At 38.9% G+C, this 18,590-nt stretch overlaps 1 protein-coding gene across 1 annotated transcript in view; it reads right to left on the reverse strand.

The window, feature by feature from the left end:
* Positions 1-881, reverse strand: part of LOC112510802 (histone H3.v1-like) — a 29,986-nt gene extending 29,105 nt beyond the window's left edge. The window contains exon 1 of the mRNA XM_025116150.1: positions 797-881. Coding sequence (XP_024971918.1) covers positions 797-881 — 85 coding nt within the window. The remainder of the gene's footprint in view (positions 1-796) is intronic.
* Positions 882-18,590: the final 17,709 nt, after the last annotated feature.

An 18,590-nucleotide genomic window follows, 5' to 3' on the forward strand; every position in this document is an offset into this window, starting at 1 on the left:
TATGCAAGACGAGCTTGTTCAGTTCGAGAGAAATCAAGTTTGGACACTCGTACCTCTGCCAGCCGGGAAGCTCGCTATTGGCACCAAGTGGATTTTTAGAAACAAGAAAGATGAGCAAGGGGTGGTGGTAAGAAACAAGGCCAGACTCGTTGCGAAGGGTTATTGCCAAGAAGAGGGAATTGACTACGAAGAAACCTTTGCCCCTGTAGCAAGACTGGAAGCTATTCGTATCTTCTTAGCCTTWGCTGCTCACAGAGGGTTTAAAGTTTTTCAGATAGATGTCAAGTCAGCCTTCCTCAACGTCAAGCTCAAGGAAGAAGTTTATGTCAAACAACCCTCAGGGTTTGAAAGTGACAAGTATCCCAACCATGTTTACTTCCTGGACAAAGCTCTGTATCGTCTCAAACAGGCTCCTAGAGCATGGTATGATCACCTGTCATACTTTCTTACTTCAAATGGGTTTCACAGAGGTACAACTGATATCACTTTATTTTATAGAAAAATGAATGATGATATTCTGCTTGTACAAATCTATGTTGACGACATAATTTTTGGAGCAACTAACATTTCAATGTGCAAAGAGTTTGAAGTTCTGATGCAGAATGAGTTTGAGATGAGCATGATGGGAGAGCTCACCTTCTTCTTAGGTCTACAGGTCAAGCAATTAGCCGATGGCATTTTCATCAATCAATCAAAATACGTGCATGACCTTTTGAAGAAGTACAGAATGCAAGAAGCCTCTCCAACTTACAAACCACCCTCAATCAACTTACAGCCATCATACTAGCCCAAATACCCCAACCACCACCTCCACCACCCAGCCCTGCAGCACCATCGTTCGATGAAGCATTATCCTCCTTTGCTGCAGAGATTAGAGCCATGATCACCAACCTTCCCATCCCACCCACCGCATCCACCTCTACCTCCATACCTCCCCCAGCCTCCTCATCCACCACCTCTGAGTATGCCACAAGAGTCGACCTCAGGGATCTATCCAAGGCACTTATATCCTCTTTCAACGAGATAAGTGCTAAATTCATTCATCGAGTGGCTCAACCGACCAAGGCTCTCTCCCAGAGCCTTGCTGACCAACAAGAACGCACCGCCTCCCTCCTACAATCTATGGAGGTCAATCAAAGAAGAAAGTCTATGAGAGCCTACCTGGCCTCCCTCCGCCTCAAGAAGAAGAGAAGCAGAGCTTCATGCTCGGCCAGCTGCCCGGAGAAGAGGCCAAGGCATGAGGATTCAGACCAAGCTGATCATGGTATTGGTCCTCATGAGGGGGAGAACCCGACTGCTACAACTCAGGAAGCACCATCCGCTACACCTTCAACATCCGCTCACCAAATACAAAACACACCATCATCACCAAACCAAGGAACCCGTTCAAGGGAACCGGAGGCTCAGCCCTCTGAAGATGTACATAATGTACACGTTCCCCTTGCTATCGTACCTGAACCTATCGTGTTGAGTTCCTCATCCGATGAAAATCCATCAACCCCACCAACAAAAACCAACCCACCTTTTACTACATCACAAACATCAAGCTTACCATTAACCCCATCACCAACCCCTCGCACCACAGAACCGTTCATCATCATACCCAATGAACCTAAACAAACAAACATCCAACCCTCCTCACCTCAACAACCTCAAGCCCAAACACAACCCAATGAACCTGAATCACCCCAACATGAGCCAACCCAAGAAACCATCCCATCGCCAACCGATACACAACCCATAACCCAWACTCAACCCTCAACCGATACACAACCCATAACCCAAACTCAACCCTCAACCGAACCAACTATGGTGCATGCAGACATTCCCTCTTCATCAAGGCACCCTCCACAGAGCTTAGTCGACGAAATCATTGAGAATATGGAGTCGCTAAGGAGACGTTTGGAGATGCCACCAAGGGAACCAGTAATGATGGAGAATATCCATCAGTACCTATACTACGATCGTAATGAAAGTCTGACTCTCAATCCTCGAATTCTATCACCATAATCCATGGACTTCCTACACCATAGGTTTGTTAGACAGACTACCCAACCACCATAGGCTGTCTTTTCAAACGATGGAATAAGGATGGTAATGGACATAAAGATGAGGACCTTCGCTAATAGAGCTATAAAATATATCGAGTACACAGTGGAGAGAGCCCAAGGTCAGGTTTGCATCTTCAACAACAATGACTTGATTAATCTTAATCCCTATGACTTGATCGACCTTTATGCATTCACAACTCAGCCACAGGATCAAGGCATAAGATTTGGGATGGCAAACTGAGCAACTGTGAAGACGATGGAGACCTTGGTGAAACATCAAGCCAAGAGTGATTTTCAGATTGCTCTTCAATTGGTCATCGAAAGACTCTCCTGTACTCCACCTGATGAAGACTTCCCTGGCCTACAGGAGAAGAGATATGCTTCTGTCTTGACTCAACCCGAGCTTGGACTTGTCTTCAAGAATGAGTTCGGGGTAAAGAAATTTTTCAAACTAACTGAAGCATTCAAATATTCAACTGACACACTTGAATGGTTTCAGAAAGTTATCAGAGATAGACTGGGTAGAACCCATGTGCCAAGGGAAGACAGGAAACAACTCATTCATGAGATATCTACAGTCATCAGTTATCGAAGACTGCTAATGCGCTTCTGGGAAATATCTCAAGGTAGATCATGAATAGAGTTTTAAAATTTTTGCCTTAAACTAAAATGTCTTTGCTTCCAGTATTGTAAGAATTCATCATCCAATGAAAATTTAGAAATTGATGCTTTTCTTTAGATTAGTCTCTGTTATGTTCATAGATTAGTTTATGTTTGTTCTTTCATTACTTAGGGGGAGATTGTTAGACCCCATAATTCATAAGTGTAAAAGTAATAAAGAACAATAAGTGATGAAGAACCAGAGGACCGATGAAGACATTAAGGCAAATTTGACCAAGTCTGAAGAACAACCAGAAGACCGATCAATCGACCAGAGATGCGATGGAAAGAGCATCTTCATCACCCCTCTGGTCAACAACACTTAGAGTTTTCTCCAGCAGTTCAACCAGAGGCATACGATGAAGATATGAAGATAAGGTTAAATTAACATCCCATGGGAAACAGTTGGAGATAACAAATCGACAACTGGATTTCAAGTTTATCTTGATTTATAGCTTATCCATACTTTAGATAAACTTTCAGTTAGTAGAAGATTAACTAAATAGTCTCGCTAGATAGTTATCTTCTAATTAGCGTACTAGTATAAATAGGTGATTAGGCCTATTGTAATCAACGTCGTTTTTACATTTTCATTTAATATTGAATAAAGTGAAATTATTGGCACTTAAGATTGTTCTTTGAATGTTCATACATTGTTCTTGAGTGTTCATCATTTTGTTTATTAAAACACTATAATTTGGTTATTCTTAACTTGATTATTAGTGTTATTGAGAGATCTGGGTTCAACAATGTGTCCTAAGTTCTTTCTTCCTCGTCGGTTGTTCCTATGCGTACCAGGATTCGAGACACTTGTTCTAGTGTCTCGCATGTACGTCTGTACGCTCTCCTAATCTCCTTCATCTTCATATACGCCCAGAGCTTCTTTGGAATGGGCCTTTCTACTGTGTATCCCTCTTTGTTGACTGTTGGCCGGTATTGAGTAAGCACGTTCACTTTGTGCGTGGGTAGACGACCCACATCAATATTGTTGTCGTCAAGAGTAGGCCTTAGGAGAAGACCTAAGATGCACGGAAATAGCAGAGATGGTAATTGCCTCCCTTTGGACACTTCTTGACATTTCTTGGCCACAACAGCCTTGAACTCTGTGTAGAGTATCAAGGAGTAATCCAGAGATAGATCGAAGAAGATGCTGTATACGATTTGGAGTATGTTTGTGGAGCACATGTCGAGGCTCCCAATCTTCCCAGTCAGAGATCTGTTGACCAATGTGAAAAGAGTGTTCCACAATGGAGGTAAGTATTGACGACGGTACTGAGATGGGTACTTGATAGCCTTGTTGTACCCCAAAAATTTCAAGAAGGCCACGATCTCGTCCCCAGATGGGATAGGGGCGTACTCAGAAAGCCTTAGGTCTGTTTTCGTTGGGATTTCAAGAACACGCGAAAACATAGACCTAGATATGCGAACAGTGAGGAATTCCTTCGAGGATGAGACATAAAAATCACCAACGATTCCTTTTTGAGAGTCGGTAATAGCGCAAGATTGCCAGTATTCTTGGATATACCTTTCAGGTACAAGGTCATCCGTGTTTGTCAAAACAGGGTTTAGGAAGTGGTGTTGGAGGATGTTGAAGATTGGGTGGTATTTTAGGTCGAAGTTTTCAAGAGAGAGATGGAGGGCATGGTTATTAGGTTTGATTAGAAGAGAAACCAGGTTTTGACTGGTTTCCTCAACAGTTTTGTGGGTTGTGGTGTGTGTTTGGGAGTTTCCAGACTCGGAGGATGACATAGTTGTAGGTTTTGGGTGAAAAGGAAGGGTTTGAAGAAAAACGAAACTAGGTTTCAAGAATCGGATCTTGATTCTCAAAAAGGGTGAGGAAAGGGTTTATAGAACTTACTTGACGAACAGGATGAAGTTTTGATGACTGAATGGAGTTCCAAAGACTGGTTTGAGAGCTTGAAGGAGTGACAATGGCGGTTGGAAACTTGAAGACGACGACTGTTCTTGAATTTCTTTGTAAGCATAAAAAGTAATTTGGGGGTAAAAAATTGTTTAAATAGAAAAAAAAAGCACTTGAGTATCTAGCCCCCCAAACGTCTGGTTAAACTGAAATGATTTTTACACAGCCTGTAGGGGAGCGCCACATGGACTACCAGCTGCAAGTGGCGCCTCCCACGTTTGAAAAGATAAGCTCACAAGCGGTGATGCTTAGTTTAAATGACAGCTAATAAAAAATAAAAATAAAAAGAACCGTACGCCTTCTTAATAAAATAATATATTTTGAATTTCAATTTTTTTAACAATTGTAAATACTTTGGTTTGTGTAAAATAAAGGTTTTGATAAGAATCAGAGTACTACATGCAGAGAAAGACAACATACCTTAGGAACTCATACAGAGACTCGTGATTGGACTATACATGTCCTCTGAAGAAAACTTGCTATGTTTAGACGCAGAGGCTCTGTATAGTACATACAGAGGCTCTGTCTTGTAATCATAAGAAGTTTTGAAGCAGAGGCTCTGTATAGTACATACAGAGGCTCTGTGTGACATGATCTTGCACTCCCCCTCGATTTGAGCTCTGTTTATCTACTCCCCCTTGAACTATGCTTGGATCATATTTGATAAGTATTGCACAAGCATAAGAGCTAAGGTACAGAGGCTCTGTATGTACTATACAGAGGCTCTATATCACACGATAATTAGGACTTGAGTAAGAGTCTCTGCATGTACAATGCAGAGGCTCTGTCTCATGGATCAATACAATAAACAACAAAACAGAAGTATGCATAAGGGATGTAGAGGCTCTGTATAGTACATACAGAGGCTCTGGCTTAGTTAAAAAGATTTAGCATACCCAACTTGCTAACCAGAAAGTTAAACCTCTTTTCATCAAGAGCTTTTGTAAATATGTCAGCAAGTTGTTAATCTGTACTAACAAAAAATATTTCAATCGTACATTTCTCTACATGGTCCTTGATGAAATGATATCGAACATCGATGTTCTTTGTTTTTGAGTGTTGCATGGGATTGAATGTGATTGCGATAGCACTTTCTAAGTCACACAAAATTGTAATCTTCTCAAACTCTACGCCATAGTCTTTCAGTTGAGTCTTCATCCATATCACTTGGGAATAGCAACTGCTACAGCTACATACTCTGCTTCAGCTGTGGAAGTAGAGACGCAATTTTGCTTCTTCGAGGTCCAGCTTATGTGTTTGTCCCCTAGTAATTGGCAGCTCCCTGACGTACTCTTTCGATCAAGTTTACAACCTGCATGATTAGAATATGTGTACACAATAAGATCAAAACCAGAATACTTTGGATACCAAAGACCCAGAAATTGAGTCCCTTTAAGGTATCTAAAGATTCTTTTTATAGCCGAAAGGTGAGATTTCTTTGGGTTTGCTTGAAAACGAGCACAAAGATATGTGGGAAACATGATGTCTGGTCTACTAGCCGTGATGTATAGTAGTGATCCAATCATTCCATGATAAGTATTAACATCTACCGGTTTTCCAGATGGATATGTGTCAAGCTTAGTTCCCGTAGCGATTAGTGTTCTCATGGTGGAAGAGTTATGGAGTTGGTATTTATTTAATATGTCTTAGACATACTTAGCTTGGCTAATGAAAATACCGTCCTCCCACTGTTTTACTTGCAAGCCCAGAAAGAAAGTTAATTCTCCCATCATGCTCATTTCAAACTCGCTCTTCATCAGCGCAGAGAACTTATCACAATGCCTCTGGTTTGTTGAACCAAAGATAATGTCGTCCACATAGATCTGAACTAAGAGCATCTCACCTTTATATCTCTTAATAAACAAAGTAGTATCGATTTTACCATTTTCAAAACCATTAGACAAGAGAAAAGACGAGAGGCGTTCATATCAGGCTCGAGTTGCTTGCTTAAGTCCATACAGAGATTTTTCCAAGAAGTAGACGTACTCTAGGTGTGTGGAGCTTTCAAACCCTGGAGGTTGTTGAACGTAGACTTCCTCCTTCACCTTACCATTCAAGAAGGCCGACTTAATGTCCATTTGATAGACTCTGAATCCTTTATGTTCAGAGAAGGCTAAGAACAAGCGTATAGGTTCTAGCCTTGCTACTGGCGCAAAGGTCTCGCCATAGTCTATGCCTTCTTCCTGGCAATAGCCTTTCGCTACGAGCCTAGAAAGTTTACGAATAAACATTCATTAGCCGTGGCAGCCCTAGTCTTTACACCGCTTGAAGGTTCACCAATGATATGGTAAAGAGGATGATCCTTAGTCCATCTTGTTCTTGGGACAGATACAGAGGTAGGGGACATTCAATCATGTTCCATAGGCATATTTGGCATTGAGCTCGTTGATGGTGAAGAAGGTTCTGCTTGCTCCCCTTCGGATGATGGTAAAGAGGAACCATGTGTAGAACCAGAGATATTATGCTCTGGCTCTATGAGACTGGGCTCTGATGCAGAACTGGTTTGCTCTGGTTGTGGATTGGCATGATCTCCAGAAGAAGCAGGGGTGTGTGAAGGACCAGAGTCAGATGTACTTGTCGTTTGTGGTTCTTCACTTGCACTTGCAGATCCATCTCTTGGTGCACATACAGAGATATCTTTGTCGCCAAAGAAGTCTTTAGATAAGAGTTTGAGTTCCAATTCCCTTGACTACATTTGAGAGTCGAACGAGACGTTGATGTTTTCCATGACCGTCTTTGTTTGTTGATTGAAGACTCTGTATGCCTTGGCTTTGGTGGAATAACCAAGGAACTTGCCTTCATCTGCCTTCTTGTCAAACTTGCCAAGTTGATCTCGATCATTCAGGATGAAGCATCTGCAACCAAAAACATGCAAAAATTTAACGTTAAGCTTTCTTTGGTTGAATAATTTATAAGGCGTCTTCAAATGCCTCTTTACCACCGTTGCTCTATTTTGAATAAAGCAAGCGGTCGAGATGGCTTCAGCCCAAAAATGGGTTGGAAGACCAGAGCTGGCTAGCATGGTTCTTGCTGCTTCGACCAGAGTGCGATTCTTTCTTTCTACCACACCATTTTGTTGTGGTGTCCTTGCTGTAGAGAAGTTCTGAGTTATGCCCTCTGTGTCCAAGTACGCATCAATCTTGGCGTTCTTGAACTCTGTACCACTATCACTTCTCATTTTTTGAATGTTTCTCTATAGAAGTACTTGAACCTTGGTCATCAGCTTGATTAGTAGCTCTAGGATATCTGATTTCTTCCTTACAAACTCAATCCAAGTATATCGTGAGTATTCATCAATTAAGACTAAGATATACTTTTTACCAGACAAGCTCTGCACAGAGATTGGACCACAAAGATCCACATGAAGCATATGCAGAGGTCTGACACAGGACATATATGTCTTAGTTTTGTGGGACGCTTTTTTGAGCTTTCCCATTTCACATGCAGAGCAGAGATGGTCCTTTTCGAACTTTATGGCAGGAAGTCCGTCAACCAAATTATTCTTCACAAGCTTCTCTATATTTTGGAAATTGAGATGAGACAGCTTGTGGTGCCAGAGCCAAGCTTCTTCACACTTGTGAGACACGAGACATAGAGTCTCTGAGTTATCTCTTGGTGAGAAGTTCATGAGATAGAGATTGCCTTTTCTCTTGGCTCTTAGCAACTCCTGACCTGATTTTGACATAATGGAGCAAGCTTCCTTTTGGAACTTGACATTGTAGCCAGAATCACATAGTTGACTTATGCTCAAGAGATTATGTTTAAGCACAGAGACATAAGAAACCTTAGAGACAGAAACCTTACCTTGTAGTAGATCTTCATATCCCTTTATTTCTCCTTGCATGTTATCCCCAAAGGTCACTTTTCCTCCAATCTTCTCTTTGTATAAGGAAAGCAACCTCTTATTGCCTGTCATGTGTCTTGAGCATCCGGACTCAAGATACCAAATGTCCACATCCGGTTTCTACAAAACAAATTATAGGGATTTAGGTACCCATTTCATAATGGGTCCTCGATGATTAGGGACAGAGATTAGCTTTTTAGGCTTTGGGAGAGGCTTCGTCTCTTCACCTGAGTTAACAGACTTGGCTTTAGAAGCCTTCTTTCTCTTGTCTTCTTGGATTTAGTCCTTGATAACCTAGAGAGAAGACAGTTAGGATCAGAAAAGTGTTGCTTTTAACTTATGCAGCAGAGAAACACATTCACAATTATGAATACATTTTGAATGACAAAACGATTTATTAGATTTAAAGAACAAATTATTACAATCATTCCTAGCATTGGTAGTTCTAACCAACTTCCTATCTAGATCTGATTGTTTTAACAGTGAATGAGTCTTCTCAGATTTCTTCTTCCCTACTTCTTTGGCCTTTAGAGGCCTCTCTAAAATAGAAGAATTAATGTTAGAGCATGCAGCGGATTTTCCCTTCTGTTTCGGAGTGAATTTAATTGGCTTTGATTTGGAAATTGATCCCTTTGATGCAAAAGAAACAGATTTTGCACTCTTTACCCTGTATTCAAACTTGGGAGCGGATTTAGCACTTGTCGTCATGCTTGCACAGCCAGAACCTAGGAGTTTCTCAATAGGGGGTTTTGCAACCTCTGGTTCTTTGACAACGACCTGTGTCTTAACTTGCTATTTAAACGAGTCCACCTCTGACTCAGAGTCAGAGTCAAGAAAATCCTTGGGTGAATATCGAAATACAGAGGTATCATTAAAAACTTGAGATTCTTGTATGCATGAGCTAGAAGCTTCGTTCGTCTTTTGTTTTGTGGGACTTTAAAAAGTATCTGAAAAGTTACACTCAGAAGAATCTGGATGACCTTTAGGAGGATAATTCAAGGCCTCAAGCAAGTCTTGCTCGAAAACTTGTGTTATCGTTTCTGTAAAGTCATCCATTAATTTAGGATCCAGAGTTTCAAGAAAATTTCCTGTGGATGAATTCTTGATTTCATCTGGTTCAGGTTTGACAACCTCACTATCAGTCTTAAGATGTTCGAGATTCTTACAGCCAAAACAAAAAAATCTCATTTGTCTTCTGTATGCATTTTAAGTCAACTTGCGGCACACATTTTGAAGAGTAAGAGATGTTTTTGAATTTCAACCTTGGAGTTCTGGCTCCACTTTCAAGCCTACATCTTTTGAACGGTGAAGCTGTATGCAAAATAGAAAAATCTGGTTTTTGTTTTTTGCCCAACCTAAACATGTATTCAAGAGTATTTTTCTTCTTCCAGGTGAGGTCTAGGTCTATATAACCTATCCCTACTTTATCCTGTTGAGAATTTACTTTTTCGTACACCTGCTGAGCATCTTGATATTTCTTAATCAATAGCTCTTTTCTTTGTAAGCTCTGGTGTAGGAACTCCCTTTCCTTTTGAAAATAGTCTTTTAGGGCCTCAGACTTTAATCTGTCTCTTACCTTTTCTAGAAGCTCTGTTTCTTTCTTCTTAATAGCCGCTTTTAATTCTAAGCACTATGTTTTAACACTTGTTTCAGTGGACAATTTTGTTTGTAAAAGTTTTTCATTTTCCACTGATAACTCTTGTTTCTTTACAGTTAGCAGCTCTGTCTCTCGTTCAGAAAATAGTTTTTCTTTTTCCAAAGATTTTCTTTTGGATTTTTCGACAGAGAGCTTTTGTTGAAGATTAACGAAATCGTTAGTCAAAGCAGAGATACTCTCTTCCAAGTCAGAGTGAGAATAACCAGAGATAGAACATACCTGGGAGTCGGAGTCAGATCCAAACTCTTCTCTTTCATTCTCGACAGCCATCCCCCAGAAGTTGGCTTGGTCTTCTTCTTCAGACGAGGAGTCAGAGACCCAATTCTCCTGTTCTGCCATGAGGCTTCTTTCTATTCGATTGTACTTGTACTTATTTTTATAGAGAGTTCATCTTTCACTAAAGGGCCTCTGCACTCTTTGGAGTAGTGCCCCATCTTCCCGCGTCTAAAACATCGAACACCTTGCTTCTTCTGGTCCGATGGCTCTTCCTCTTTCTTGTTAGAAACAAAAGGAGGGTTCCTTCCCTCAAAAGATCTACCTCTGATTCGATCATTTTGTGTTCCTCGTTTGTCGAAGACTTTCTTCCCAAAGTTCCTTTGGAATTCTTTGGTGATCAGGGCCAAGGATTGCGCAAAGGAATTTATGTCATCGTCTTTAGAGCTGGAAGCTTTGTCTTCTTCATCATCACTCTCCAAGATGAGAGCCTTCTTTCCCTTTCTTCTCCCTTTTCTGGGTCTTCGTTATCTGTGTGGCTGGCTTGATCCTCTCTCTTTTGAATCAGAGACAAGAGCCAGAGGTCCACCCAGAGCGACCTTGGCTTTTTGCACCTCTTGTTCTTGGGCCTGCAGAGTCCCGTACACATCGTGCAATGTCCATTGCTCCAGGTCTTGGTTTTTCTGGAGAGACATCATTAGGTTTCCCCATTCTGAGTTCAATCTCTTCAAGAAGAGCATGTTGTTCTCCTCTTGATTTCTGATCACGTCACATTTGCGACATTTCTTGATCAGAGTATTAAAGCGGTGATAAGTCTATTCTAAAGACTCATCAGGGAGTGCCTGGAAGCTGTTATATTCGTTCAGGCATTGGGCACGACGATTCTTCTTTATCTTAATGCCTTCTTCCAACTAGTTAGCCAATTGATCCCACAAATCCTTGGTGGAGTCTCACGCGTCAAGAGATTGAAAAATCTCATTGGGAAGCGCCATGATCAAAAGTCTTTTGGCCTTTTGATCCACTTCCACTCTGCGTTTATCTTCATCGTTCCAGTCATGACGAAGTTTTGAACTATATCACCAGCAGCAAGATTCTGAGGTATGATGGTGGTAGGGATGTATAGGCCATTTAAAATCGATTCACAAAGTTCTAGATCTAGACCCTCATAGAAATTTATCATCTGAATCTATCATTGGGGATATTCTTTCCTAATGAGAGTCAGAGGTTTTGTCAGGGAACCGGCACTATACATGGAGTTCCATGATTGAGACGACGACATTTTAAATCAAAATTTTGAGAAGAAAACTTGACGAGAAAGATAATCGACAGAAAACGATTTCCAGATTATGTAAAAGCGTAAAAGCAAACGTTTTAAAATCGAGAAAAATATGAGTGAAAATTCTTTTAAAACAAATAATCAAGAAAAATTAAGAGTAGAATCCAGTCGGATATCGATCGACTAATCAATGAATTTGATTAGTAGGCTTTGATACCAATTGTTGAACCCATAGACTCTTAATCGGTAGAAACACAGTTTATAAAAGATGAGATTTAAACACAAACAGTGTAACTTGAAAGATTAAACGAGATATTCAAGATCAAAGTAAGAACAATAAGTAAACTTGAATATGCCGAATGCTTTTATTGATAAAACGATGAACAATTGAAGCAAAACGTAAGCTCACAGAAAATGCGTATAGTATAAGTCGGTTCCTTCAGGTAATTTAAACCTGAGGCGAAAGCCTCCTTATATACGCCTAGGTCTAACAAACTATGCTATAAAGTAGGCGTGAAAACTCTGAGCTGACCGGTCTGCGTCCTTATCTTTGACTTCCCTTGAATAACGGAGCAGACTTGGTCAAGCCGCCTTAAATTTGTTAGACGCTTGCGAGAATGTCTAGGCTAACATGCATGTGTTCCGTGGAGAAGGTAGTCAGAAGCTCTGCATGTACTATGCAGAGCCTCTGGATCTTGGAGTTGTAGCTTTAAGTCAAGTGCTTATGCTTTTTGGCGCACAAGGCTTAAGCGTCCACGGGAATAGAGCGTGGTCTCTGTATGAATGGAACCTTCACTCTTGAGTAAGAGCTCTGTTCTTGATCGTTTACACGAGAGCTCTTAGCCAGACAGCTTCTATAGACTAAGTCCTATTGACTAGAGTAAGAGACTTCATACTTACACTTTCACAAGTTGCGGTCTAACAGATTTGTCTCATTTTCAAGCTTGTTTCTTTATTGATATTTAGAACCTAGAGCTTAGCTCAACCAGAAGAAGTTCTAGAGGAACTCTGGTTGGCTTGGTCTCTAGGTGAATTATTCAAATTATTTGTTATAGTCTTTGAGAAAATGTTTGAATCTTTGGTAGAGGACCAGAGAGACTCTGTTTAACCTTTATGTTTAACTAGAGAGCCTCTGGATATATTTAAAACCTAAATCTTTTAAGTTCAAGTCAATTCTTATTTTTCAGAAGCTTCAGTCATTGACCAAGAGTTCTGATTGGTCATTAATCCTTGGTTTTTAAATATTGAAGCCAAGAGCTCTGGTTCGTCACATATCCTTGTGTGTTTTAAAAGGTTGAAACCAGAAGCTCTGGTTGGTAAGGCCAGAGGCTCTGGTCGACTATAGGAGCTCTGGTTGACTTGACTAGGGATTCCTTATGTTAGCTAAGTGACCAGAGGAGCTCTGGTTGATACTATAATATGGATATATCATTTTCAAAATGATCCAAACTTCAAGATTAAGTCTTTAGTGACTTTGCGTTGTTTAGCCTTGCTTCGGATTAAGAAACAGAGGAGCTCTGTTCCTTAAAAGGCAGAGGAGCTCTGTTTCTTAAAAGGCAGAGGAGCTCTAGGTAATCACCCACAGAATGATGCAAGGACCTGAATGGCCACATTCCACGTGCGACAAAAAAAATTTAGAACACACATTTGATCGTGATATTGGAGTTATATTTTATTAAGAGGTTATATATATTTGTATGATTACAAATATGATTTGCAACAGATTTTGGTGATTTTCACCCTGTAATTGCATAAAAAAGGATTTCTCACTAGACCTCAAGGTCTAACCCTCATTTTGTGTTTCAAAAATGTGCATTGCAGGTCAGACTTTACCAAGGGATAAGGGGAACGGGAAAATGTGAAAGTTTCCTTTTGTCCTTACAAGTGATTATGAAGAACGACATGTTAACTGCTGGTTTTTTGGAATACTTGTTACATATGCAAGTTATGTACAAGAATGTTATGAAAAAATTTGGTTGTCAATTATGTAATATAGTGTCTTGTACTATTGGAACTGAATGTGTATTATTTGTATTTCTTGATATATAAAATACATGGTTCAATGTAAATGTGGATCTTGGGGTGTTACAAAGGTGGTATTAGAGCTTGGGTTTAAGGGATTTAGGTATTCACCATGATGCCTAGACTTAAACTGTATTATTTGCATATTTAGGGTCCCTGACATAGATAGAACCATTGGGATAAATATGATGGGTTAAGAGGACAGTATGTACGGTAAAATTAAATTACTACTGGCTACTATAATTAGAAATTTACAAGTACATATTTGTACTTAGACACCCTATTATATTTGGGAAAGTGATTTTGTCGATATCAATAATGAGAATTTGTAAATGGTCAGTCATCCTCAAAGGTCTGAAAGGATCGCCCTCCCCAACCTGAATGAGAGGGAAAATCCACTATAAAATATTCCTACCAATTTATCGGCAGACAGAGGCAGAGGAAAAGGTCGGGGTAGAGGTCGTGGAAGAAGTCGGGGTAGAGGTCGTGGAAGAAACAATCAAACTGAGATTCATCCAGACCAGGGTGAATCGGTTTTTGGAAATATGAATCAAGAACCTATGCCAGAGCCTGAGTATGTGACTCAGGATGTATTAGTGAAAGAAATGAGTAAACTGAGAAACACTCTAACATTTATTCTTGGAGTACCAACCAGAATTGAAATAGAAAGAGTTGAGGAAAATCCACAAATTCAAACAACAAACAGCAGGGGGTGATATTAAGATGTTTTTAACTTGTAAGCCCCCAACATTTTCTAGAGAAAGAGAACCTGTAAAAGTAAAGTGTTGGTTGAAAGAGACATAATCTATTTTCAACACCAGTAAATGTCCAGAGGAAGATAAAGTCAGATTTGCAGTATCGATGTTGAAATCCATTGCCTTGTATTGGTAGGATATGGAATCTTTAGCCAAACCAGATATCTTGCAAACTATGTCTTGGTTAGGATTTGTCGATTGATTTAAAGAATAATTTTGTCCAAAAGATGCAGTTAGACGATTGGAGGAAAAAATTTTGAACTTGGAATAGGGTAATTAGACGGTACGGGAATATACTGAAAGATTTATTGAACATTTCGATTTGCAGAACATTATATCTCTACAGAATCTCGAAAAGTTGAAAGATATATTTGGGGTTTAAAACCTTCAGTATGAGAGTTTGTAATTGCCATGAGTCCTGTCGCTTTTCTTATGGAAGTAAATGCTGCCAAAACTACAGAAAGAAACAAAAAACAGGCTGGAAGAAGAGAAAGTGATTGAGAAAAGAAAGCGGGAAGGATCTTCAACTGGTTTCAAAAAACCAAAATTTATAAAAATGGAGAACCTTCTAATTCAACGTTCTAGTAACTGACCATGCCCAAGATGTCACTGAGTTCATCTGGGTGATTGTAGTATTGATCAAAGGAAATGTTATCTATGTGGTAAGACAGGCCATTTATCCAGAAACTGCCCAACTCCTCAGAAATGTTTTCAAAGTAAATCCCCTGACCACATTCGACCGAACTGTCCTCAATTAAGAGTTCCAAGGCTAACCATGAGAGAAAATGCTCCAAGTACATGTGGAAGACCTAATGTTCAGAGAGGAGGTCTGCGAGGGGCATGGGCCCGATCTTTTCAAATAACCAAAAAATGAAGTCGAGGAAACTCTAGACGTGGTAACAGGTACTTTTCTCGTTAACTTCGCATATGCTAAACTGTTGTTTGATTATGGTGCAACTTATTCTTTTGTATCACCACTATTTGCGGGGTGTTCATATATGTCTGTGTCACTTGACTATATTTTAGTAGTTGATACATCTAATAATAGTCAATTACTCGTTAGCTGTGTTTTCAATAATTATCAAATTGAAATCAAGGGATGTGGTGATCGACAGGATCATCATACCAGTTTGTTGTCTGTCATGAAAGCCAAAAATTGTTTTCGAAAAGGGTGTCAAGGGTATTTAGCTTATGTGATTTATTCAAAGAAAGAAAAGAGTAAGCAAGAGCCTATTCATGTAGTTTGTGAATATCCTGAATTATTTCCAGAAGATCTAACTGGTTTATCACCGGATTGATCCATCGAATTCAGAATTGATTTAATATCAGGGGCAGTACCCGTAGCTAAGGCACCTTATCATCTAGCACCATCTGAATTGAAGGAAATGGTAACATAGTTGAAAGAATTGCTTGATAAAGACTTCATTAGACCAATTACTTCACCTTAGGGTGCTCCAGTTTTGTTTGTTAAAAAGAAGGATGGATCTTCAAAAGGGTCGCTATATAACAGTTCAATGCTGCTGGAATGCTGCAGCATAGAGCATAGTGTTTCCAAGTTAAGATTACATCTACTCAAATGTGGTAAAGACAAGTTAATCACTTAATTTAACTCCAAGTATAAACAAATGAAAAATAATGTAATAAAAAGGACTCAAGGTTGGTATAAAAGAAAATAAACTACCTAATAAGTAAAGAAATGAATGTTTTATGCATTGAATAATCAATGCATATCAGGATCATATTGGTAAATTCAAGGTTAAATGAGGATTCTTCTCGTTCTTTTCAGTAGATTGTAAAGGGAGCCGTAGGTGTGTGTGGGTTTTGAGGAGGAAATGATTGCTTGAGACACTTCTGAAAATTGAAGCGGCGTTGTGCTTGGATCCTCATTTTTGAGGTAATGTAACTCTTTAATGGTTAATTTTCCTCCATTGATGATCTTTCATCTAGGTTAGAGTTATCCATTTGTGTTCGTCTAGCTTGAGGGAAATGGTGGTTTATGGTAGAATCATTTCGGTCATCTACTTTTAATGTAGATATAGGAATTGTTAATATGATATTTATTATAAAACCATTGAATTTATGCAAATCTCCAAGTTTTACAATACATTCATTTTGAGAAAGAATGATTTATGATTGGGGTTTAAATAGGATCATCCTGGAGAAGTTTTTTTAGGTTAATCTAGATGTTAATGGCATTTTAAAAAGGTTTTGGATGAATATTCTTTTGATTTGGATCATCAAATTCGTTAAAGAAGGTTTGGGTGAGAAATTTTTGGGTTTGGTTTTTTTTTTTTTTTTGGGGTTTCGGAAGGAATCAGCATGAACAGGTTGGTGCGACTTAGAGTGTAACTTAGTTTACGATAGAAGTCGCGTGCACTACTATTTCGGCGCTTTCTCTATTGCTTCGTTTCTCAATTGAGGTCAAGGTTGGAGCATGATTTTAGAGGGGTTATTTAGAGGGTTATAAAAGGTACTTGTGGGAATAATTGAAGTGGTTTAACACCTTTCATATTCCAATTAATTCAGGTATTCAGTTTGTGCTTTCTAGCCGTTAGCACTCTTGGTCAATCGATAAGTGAGTTATTTTACCCTAATTTTATAAACATGTGATCGTTGTGAACGTGTTAAGGCATTGATGATGGTTTCTACAATTCAATATCTTTATTTTGTCAATTATTGTCAAGCATATTCGATAACTGATTGAGTTATACTTCGTATGTGGTTGGATTTGCACATCAAGAATAGGGAACCTTGAGATAGTGGAATCTCTTGGGAGTGATATATCAGTGTACCATGAATTCGTTTCTTGAGCACGTCGGACAGGCATTTACTGGGGGCTTTGGATGTGTATGTCATAGTGGAGTGATAGTGTGGCTACTAACATTGTGCAAAGTCCATGAGTTATGTGTGGAAATCTGCTTGGAAATCTATGTTTACTTTGGTGATCTTTTATTATAAATGATTTTACTCGTTGGTCGTGAAAGTAAGTGAGTTCACTAGACCTTTTGGTCTAACCCTCGTTTTTCATAAACAAAACCATTTTTAGGTAAGTTTCATGTGGAGAGTTCCTCCAAGCAAAAGACAAGTTGTAATGCACCTTTGGAGTTGGTTAGTGGCTCAGTCATAAACTTGTCTTCAGTTCGGTATTGAACCCCGACTGAGAATATTGTTTCCCCGCTATAAACTTTTGAGGTGTCAGTTTGACCATTTATATCATTTGTCATCATTTTAGAATATTGGGTTGTTACACTAACCAACTCAAATTAAACTACAATCAAAAGAATATATTAGAGTAAGTATATAAAAATAGTAGTTGTTGCAAACGTGTAAAATTAATAAGTCTAACATGCACTAGTAAATATGTTAAAAAAATTCACATTTGTAAGTATGTAGAACTTTTCAAAAACGTTTATATATATATATATATATATATATATATATATATATATATATATATATATATGGGCTAATCAAATGAGAACTAATTAATTTGTGTTAACTATAAGGTCTAATCTCAACCACAAATCAATAGATAAATTAGAAAATTTATAACTTTGGTAATTTTGAATTAAAATTTTAGTTCAAGAACATCTTAGGTATTTTTTCTCCTTTCTTCTCTCTCCGTCCCCCGGCCTTCATCCTCCGGTGATACCATAGTGGTATCACAATGCATCTTATATGTTCTTGGTATCACACTGAGGTCGTTTGTGTGGTCGATCGGAGATGTAACACAATGCATCTTATATGTGCTTGGGTATCACACTATGTTTTTTATTTAACATAGTCAATAATTTTAGTTATCACAGTGATATCACTGGAGGACGGAGGGACGGAGAGAGAAGAGAGGAGAGAAAATACCTAAAATGACCTTGCATTAAAATTTTAATTCAAAATTACCAAAATTATAAATTTATTAATTTATCTATTGATTTGTGGTTGATATTGAATCTCACGGTTACCACAAAACTAGTCAGTTCTTCCTTGAGTGGCCCCTATATATATATATAGAGAGAGAGAGAGAGGGGTTGGTTCAAAAGTTAACCAAGATTATTGTGTTAACTTTGTTAAACAGTTTTCGCAATTGATTTTTACAATAAACGATTGTGATTAATCATGATAAAAAATTAATTTTTTAAATTTACAATTTCAAAAGGCATATGTAAACAAAGGGGAAAATGTATTTAGGTAATT

The sequence above is a fragment of the Cynara cardunculus genome (assembly GCF_001531365.2).
Source record: "Cynara cardunculus var. scolymus isolate 2C chromosome LG 4, CcrdV1, whole genome shotgun sequence".
Classification (NCBI taxonomy): Eukaryota; Viridiplantae; Streptophyta; class Magnoliopsida; order Asterales; family Asteraceae; genus Cynara; species Cynara cardunculus.